The sequence below is a fragment of the Anopheles gambiae genome, chromosome 2 (genome assembly GCF_943734735.2).
Source record: "Anopheles gambiae chromosome 2, idAnoGambNW_F1_1, whole genome shotgun sequence".
Classification (NCBI taxonomy): Eukaryota; Metazoa; Arthropoda; class Insecta; order Diptera; family Culicidae; genus Anopheles; species Anopheles gambiae.
The window spans coordinates 57871461-57880034 of record NC_064601.1 but is presented as its reverse complement, the minus strand read 5'-3'; the positions used below and the strand labels follow the sequence as shown (position 1 = coordinate 57880034).

The 8574-nt window shown below is 36.0% G+C and overlaps 1 protein-coding gene across 1 annotated transcript; it reads right to left on the bottom strand.

The window, feature by feature from the left end:
• Window positions 1-1003: 1003 nt before the first annotated feature.
• On the bottom strand, window positions 1004-3215 carry LOC11175794 (segmentation protein fushi tarazu). Its single transcript, XM_061651337.1, has 2 exons — window positions 1629-3215; window positions 1004-1563 (listed from the first exon to the last, which is right to left on the bottom strand). The coding sequence occupies exons 1-2, from the start codon at window positions 2578-2580 to the stop codon at window positions 1004-1006; spliced, it is 1512 nt and encodes a 503-aa protein (XP_061507321.1). The 5' UTR covers window positions 2581-3215.
• Between the last annotated feature and the right edge of the window lie 5359 nt (window positions 3216-8574).

Here is an 8574-nt window from a genome sequence, read left to right as displayed (position 1 = left end):
AAATTATCAGAATAATATTAGTTAAGCAACCAAATGAATTCTAAGAACACTATGTATCTTATTTACATTTAATCCACCTGATATGGAATTGACACGTCGTGTTTGTATTTCATGCAATTGCCCTGTTTATTTTTACATCAACATTACACTTGCCAAAATTGCAACCATTCGTAGAAGTGATTTTATTCAACAGGTAATTCGATCGGATTAACTTCTAAGCCCGTACATCCGCCTTTCGTGACTACTTATGCACTGTTTTAACTTCCAAAACGCCCTTGCTGTGCTAACTGTGAGGCGATTATCGCGTCCTAAGCTGTCACTGTGGCATATTTTACTCGCCTGTTGTTAATTCAATTCAAACGCCTGTGGCAGTACATAACTGTCTCCGTCAAACGCCACCCCTGCCGAACGTTGAAACTGCATGAGACTTTTCTTTCTGTACACCGTTCATAGGATACACTTCATAGCATCCCACAACCGCTGAGGGAAATGATTGTCCCCTCGTATAGTTTCCTATTCTCTTTTATCTTTTTCCTTCTATAGATGCAATGCAAAGGTGAATATCCAAAAACACATATGGTGAGCATTTTGCTTCACACGTTGGTTCTTTGAAAAGACATATAGTTTGCAAGCTTCCTCTATGCCACACAGCTCACAGTTATTGATACTCGCGTCGAGTAAAGCGAGAATATGAGTAAAATACACTTTACCAAAACTGAAAAAAAAACTTCGCCCTATGACAGCTGTGTTTCTAGTAGAATGTGGCTAGAAAGTGTGCCTTTTAGGGTGAATTGCACAAAGATTTCTAATCATGTTAAATTCAACGCGTGTAGAATCGTACTTTTGAAAAAGAGAGTGATTATTTCTTCCTATTTTTATTTAATAATTACAGATTTTGTGCTACAATTATTATCACATTTAATTAAGCTCTAGGACTACAACTAATTCCTCACAACATAAGTTTCTTGAGCAACATTATATTACATGGTTTTTCGTTGATTTCTCATGTAAGACTCGGAGATGAAATGTAAGTTGCAATTGTTTGATGTGGATGATGCCCGTTGTATAGGCCACTAGAAATAGGACCCGCAGTTTGAAAATTATGTTGCGAATAATTAGAATAATTTTGCATGTAATAATACTGGTTATGTGAGTAGTGTGAATGAGGATACGACCAGCCGTCCATCATTTGCTGATCACAATGACGGCCTACCTGTTGAGTAACAGTACTAGCCGACGTATTCATCGACAATGGTTGCGAATCAGACGCAGTATGATGTTGTGACTGAACTGCTACGATAGATTCTAAAGATTGCTGTGGTATTTCACCATCATATGTCAGATCTGGTGTATTGGCCGATGCTGAATTATCCTTTTTTGCCTTCATGCGGCGATTTTGGAACCAAATCTTGATTTGCCTTTCGGTGAGCTTCAACATGCTAGCAATTTCGATACGACGTCTCCGATTAAGATACCGATTGAAATGGAACTCCTTTTCCAATTCTATCGTTTGGTGACGGGAATAAGACTGTCGAGTGCGTTTAGATGATTCTTTAGGATGATCTGTGGAAGGAAAGGGAAAAGTTAGTTGGAGATCATCCTTTTTATTCATCTAACATCTAACATACCTTCATGATCGCTATTTTGGGTCCAAGAATTACTCTCTACTCCTTGAGATGAGATTGCACTTTCCATATTCTTTGGAGAAAGGGGTGGAGTGCTAACGCCATCATACTTTGGTGTGGCCGTAATTTGGCGCAGACTATTTAACGTATAGTCCACACATTGCATCGTTACTATATCTTGCTTGGACGAATTATCCAACAAGCTATCAATGCTATCATCGGTTTTGTTGGGTGATAATGGTACAATGTCAGGAACAATGCGGTCACTTGCAGCAGGCGAAAGAAAGCCATTATTATATCCGAACGTAGCTTCGATGCGACGACTAGATTCGTTCGTCATGGAATGAGCATAATGAGGGTTGTACTTTAGTTTTTTGGCTGGATTAGTTAGCAGTGCTCTTAGTGCTGGAGAATCTTTTTCATTATCGTTTGTTTCTTTCTCACTGATCTTTCTTTTCATGGCAGGTGGTTTGATGGTCTCACAACTCTTCTCGCAAGACCTTTTTTCCACATTAGAGCGTTCGACTTCAGTTGGTTTGTAAAGGTATTCTTCGAGATGTTCTTGTGCTCCACACAAACTATAATGGGCAGTGGTTTGATACGGATAGCCGTAATAACTATCAAACTGATTTCCATAATTTTCTAATTGGTGATGTCTAGTATGTAACGAATTCGAGCTAAATTGCTCATCATGGTTATATTGCGCCGTAGCCGAATATCCATAAGCTGAAGACGATATGGATGATATGTTTTGAATTTCCTGTTGTGACTGCTGCGCGTATTGTGAGTTTTGCAAGAGTTGCGATTGTGGTATACTCATATTACTGTCACCATATTGAAGTGCTTTTTGATAATAATTTGGAATAAACTGCTCTGGCCCACGTTGAGAATAGTTGTAACACGAGTTATAATAGCTGGATTGATACTCATTGTAGACCGAATGTGCTGCTGCCATGCTTTCCGATTATAACGTTATATTCTCACTCACTTTCACAAGAATTTTCAAAACTTGTCTGTTGATTCAACTATTTGATCTTATCACATACGATATTCAGTGACGAATGAATGTTACATCGGCGTGGCAGTTGATTTTTGTCATCGAATTCTCTACCTTTACGTTTTGTCCGGCTTTTCGCGTCTAGGGCAATAAAATCCAGTGGCACACGACCTAACACAACACACGACTGGCAGAAAATAAATACAATAAATGTGTGTGCATCCTTTGCTCTCACGTTCACTTGGACTCTCCGAAGGGTACATTCTGCAACAAGAATAATCGTAGGAAAACGTAGGCAAGCACCGAATAGAATGATATTTTCCCCTTCGCCCTGGGTAGCACCGATGATTACCCTAATCCTAATGCGGATGCAGTACCCATAAATGCACATGTATGAGTCTATAGTATATAACAATATTCGGCATAAGGGATGTCTAGAATGTATATAATATTGAGGCTCAGATACATAACCATTTGCACCCACGAATTATGTATTTTAATTTTTCTGAAAGAATTTTAAAATTCTTAAAGCCTGTAACGTTACGCCAAATAGAAGAAGAAGAAGAAAACCTGTAAACTTTGATAGTGTTCAATGTGAAAGCATTTTATGTTACCTTGCAATAAAATGCTTTCGTCCGATGCTGTGATATGTTCTTCTTTTTAGAGGAGTGATGCATTACGCTTGAAGTAGGTCCATAGCTAAAAATTAAAAAAATAAACAAATAACATCTTAATACAAAGATGTAAACGCGACGGAGGCATTACCATGGTTTCTAATGTTTTTATTTTTTCTCATAAAAAAACACCTGTTACGTTAACATGTGCACATGAACTCTCATTTAAACAAAATATTTCAGCGAGTTTTTAAATTATCGTTTTTCACGCTTGGACTGCTATCGACGTTGCACATTGAATCGTTATAGTAAGCATACGTTTGACATGAATGATTTTAACACGATTGGATTTGTACGTTGTGACTATTTGGTAGTATAAAAATGTTTAAACAAAAATATTCGAGATTACCAAACGACATAAACTGATTCGTAACTTATCAATTAACCGTAAAATGTAAAATTGATACATATGCTTGGGAAAATATGATCCGACCTTACTTTATTCTACAATTCCTTCATAACCACCCGCTAAAAAGAGGATTGACATGTTTCAATCTCGTCCATTTTGATTGCACTGTTGAAAGGATGTTCAAATTTGTGTAGATTTTAGAATCTCTTCCTGTTATACACACCCTAATACCATTATTATATGATTGTATGGATCTACTGGAATACGAAGCTACGCCATCTGCGGAGAGAAAAATAGCGAAACAAGGGGAAACTCAGTAAAATATGTGGGGAGTGTGTTAAATAAATGTCGTAAATTAAGATATTGTACCAGACCTGGATCAATTGTTCCCAATTTGGTCCGAATTGAATCACGGGGTAGTAATATAACGGAAGAAAATTTGCGAGAAATGCATAAAAATCTCGCCATTGACAGTTGCAACACATCATTTATCTCCCAACCTGAAACTGCTCTCATATAGAAAAGTTTTATTTTAGAAAGCGACATATGTAAGCCACAATCAAAATCCACCGGCTTTAGATGACCACACATATTCTACTTTAGCATGAACACTTTCGTCACCAATAAACCTACTTACAGCCTTACAGTGTCCTACATTAAGCTCCAACAATATTCAATTCATTAATCATCGATGTCGAGCTGTACGTTGTCAAGCAACAGGCGCCGCAAGATTGCATTCTATTTGTTTGCTCGCATCTCTTCCCTTCACAGGCTACAGTATTTTAAAACCAGTGATGATGTTATAACCTTGTCCGTGAAACTCTAGCCAGTGCTTTACCATGTTTTCTAATGGATTTCCATTCAAGAGAAACGATTACTCCGACAGGTACTCATCAATTATTATTAATAAATGAGACCTGATGCAGCATAAATGTAAAAAGCTAAAACAAAAGAATTTTGATGCATATCATACATTCAAAGGATTATTAACAACAAAGCTGAACACAAACCTTTATTCCAATACAGTATCATTCATTCGATTTGAAAAAAAAAATACATTACTATTTTTATAACAAATGTGATTGGTCACTTATTTTAAGACTATACAGTGGTGGCAACCGAAAGCTGGACGCATGATATTTCCATTTTTTTGAAAAAAGACCACGTAGCTTGCCCAAATAGCCGATATGATTGTTAACTCATTTGATATTAGAATCAATTATTATAGATCATTGGACTATTTGGGACGCGTGTTACATAATCTATACCAAACGGTCTCAGAAAAAGTTACAATAGCATGGTAACTTCAAAGTGAGTGTTATGTTGTTCGTCACTTCAACGGACACAGAGAATAATCAACGAAGAGAGAGAGCGAACAACAAGACACTTATTGAATAATTCATAATTTAAAGTTATTGAATCTATGAGCAATGTCAGAAACATAACTGAAAAGTGTCCTCATCGATGCATGATTGTGAAGATTGATGCATGAAAAAGATTTCTCATAGGTGGAAGGAACTGTCCAAAGTACCGCAACGTCTGAAAAGCGGTAGAAATATGAGTTGAATTGAAAATTTCCATTTCTAACGAATTTATAATAATATAACTCTAACTCATATAAATATATTAATAATATATAAATAAATATAAATATATTAACTCATATAATATATAAATATTTTTTAAATAGAATGAATGATACTCCATTGGTATAAATGTTTTTGTTCAGCTTTGTTGTTAATAATCCTTTGAATGTGTGATATCATGTACAGGTGCAATTGTTAGCTATTGAGGTGATCAGCGAAGCCTGTATTCAAACAAAAATTATGGGTTTTGTTACCTTGAACAAGGTAATACTGTGAAATATGTGGTTTGTATTTAAAGGTACTGTAAATTATGTGGTTTGTATTTAAAGGTAATTTGAAGAATACATATGGTTTGTATTTAAAGGCAGTAACAGTTAAAAAAAATATTTCATTTTGTACACAGCTTATACTTATTTTCTCTTTGCCTTCTCAACATGATTATTCAGGTTTTCTGGGTACGCTTGTCGAGATATGGATATGGTTGGTATTGAGCGAGAAACTTTGTTTTTAAATTTAGGAATAAAATAAATAGCATAAATAGAAATGGATGTAAATGTGTTACCATATTAGTATGAAACGACAGTCCTTCTGGATTGAGTTTGGTAAAAAAAAACATGTTAGCGATAGCTATGTTCTTAGTGATAAGAAACATGGTTTAGATCTAATCACATATTAAACAAGGCTATTAATAACTTAAAACGCATTTATCAATAAGTTATCAAGTACAGCAGAGGTCAAAAAGGTTCGGGACCGAATGCGAATAGCAATCTTAATTTGTTTGGTATAAGAGGTTATTTTATAGAGACAAACTGGGATCCGAAAACAGTAGAATGTTAATTTAATCTTTTGTTATATGGCGTAACCAGCTAAACGGCTATGCCGGCCTGCACCAGTTTAGGTGACTTATTTGACCTCGTAGTCACATATTCTTTCCTTGCTACAGAATACGAATCATATGAGACTTGAACCCAATACGGGCATGTTGTTAAGCCGTGCGAGTTAATGAGAGTATCACGGGACTGCGCTTGAATATACCACTGTTTATTGCAACGGTTTTCAATATTTGGTCATAAGTTCGCTAAATACTATGGGTTGCCACGCTCTCATGCCGCTCATGAACTTGTGAGTGAAATCCTACAAGCCCCCTGCATGGGGTAAAAGCTGCTAAGAGGATAAACAACAATGGTTCATTGCATATGCACATTACAGTGGATAAGTTTTAAAGCTCAAAAGTACAGATATTTATCGCAAATGGCTAATGGATAAAAGGAAACGGTTAAGCAAAAAAAAAAAGCAACACAGCGACTTCATTGATCAAGTATCATAATGATGTTTTGACTATCAATTAATAGCTTTTTTATCTGTTTTGACAGAACTAAACAATATTGATAAATGTGGCAACTACTAGTTTAATTGGATACATTTTTAGCTGTGCCGTTCAGCATCTTAGATCTTAGAAAATTAATGACAATTGGCCAAAATCATCATTTAACTAAATTCATCTAACAAGTTTCATCATCATTGAGGTTTTTTTACATATCTGAGTCTACATTCATATAACGTATTGGTTGATTTGGTAACCAATACGAATGCCTAGAATTAAATAATAATAAAACTTAAAAATCTCATACAATTGACTTAAATCTTGAATATTACAATAAGGGTTTAATTGACTTTTGAGAATGTAAGCAATGGTTTTTTTACGACAACTGATTGAATTAACAATTTCCGAGTTAACAGTGATGTGTTGGCGGTGTTCACGCAAAAGCATATTTTTAGCTGTTCTATGATACACCTGTTCTCACTTTCCTTTGAATTTTTATCCGGTTGCTATGGATCGCAATCTATGGGAATGGATCGTAGTCAACTACGTCTGAATCGTTTTCAGCTACGTTTGGATCCCTTTCAGCTACGTTTGAAGTAAGCCTCAAATAAAAAAAAAGCCAATTAGACTTTACAATTGAATGCATTAATTACTTGATTATTTCTTGCGATGTGAATGCATCCCGCAGTCACTGAATAAGCGGTGCGCTACAACGAAATTTGCGCGGTTACTGCAAAATCCAAACGTGGGGCCCTTTCCGTTTGAAGTTCGTAGGCTGAAGTTTCAGCCTGTCAGCTGTTTGCATTGTATAGCAGTTTTCGAACAGCTATCTAAGTGAGTAAAATATACAGGTGGACTTATCTCAAGGTGTATGAATTTAGAAGGCTGATTTTTATCGCTTTTGCTTCTGAATGAAGATTTTAAGAGTGTATTGAGTATTTGTCAAGCCTCCAGAAAGCTCGTTGGATCTTGTTCTGCCAAAAAGTGATGTTCAAAATGGGTTATAATAAAAATGAGACCATCTGGACTACATACACTTTGATTCTAGATTCCACCACGTGATCTCTTTAATGCACCTTGGGGTAAATGTAAACAACACCGTGTTTTCAAGCAGGTACTCGAATCTAATTTTAGCTTTGTGGCTAGAATAATCTAGACTGAAAATTGCACTGCCAAACTGTCAAACTCCATACAAAAAACTAACTGGAATTGTGAAAGCTCCCCGTAGCAGAAAACGATCCAGGCGTTGCTGAAAACGATTCAAGCATAGTTGAAAACGATTTAGATGTAGTTGATTACGATCCATAACAGCCGGATAACGATTCAAAGGAAAGTGAGACAGGTGTAAATAACTGAAAACTTTACAATGACAAAATCGCGGAACAAATTCATCCGCTCATACTACTGCGTCAAACTAATGAAACTATTTTGTGGTTTTGATGGAAGCTACATTACCTTATAAAAACACCACAGGTCACAACCATTGAGAAAGTTACCATCTTCTGTCGAAAAACTTGCCACAGCTCATGAATTTCATTACTCAGGCCATTTCCTTTAAAGGTTTAAAGTGTCCTGAAGTGGAGTGTTTGATTATCAGAAATTATTATGAGTAGTCCTGCTACTTTTGTAATTTTGTTATCCATTTTCATTTCATTTCATTTATTGTTAAAATTCAACAGACATATGTGGCCTCCTTGAAGCAGTCTTAATTTCAAGTGTTTTAAATTAGTACAATCTTGTCATGTCGAAGAAGGACGCACAGAACGAATACAATTTAGAAACGCAGTTCGCGACATGTCAGGTTCGTAACGATCACAGACAGCATTGAATTCGCGACACATAGCAAGAATGGGATCGGAGGAGCCAAAAAACGTGCATCGCTCCTTCACGTTAAGTAGTAACGTGTTAGAAATAGTTTTCAATGTTTTAAAAGCAAGCTTCAACCCTGGCAAAGCAGGTTTTTAAAATATTGTAGTTTCTGAGTTTGCTCGATTACAAAGGCTTTAATGAAAAGGACCA

Bases quoted from the DNA above. Each gene is read 5' to 3' on its own strand.
- LOC11175794 (XM_061651337.1), bottom strand. From the start codon at position 2,580: ATGGCAGCAGCACATTCGGTCTACAATGAGTATCAATCCAGCTATTAT. The intron at 1,564-1,628 runs GTATGTTAGATG...TTCCTTCCACAG, and splicing joins CCAAAATAGCGATCATGAAG to ATCATCCTAAAGAATCATCT.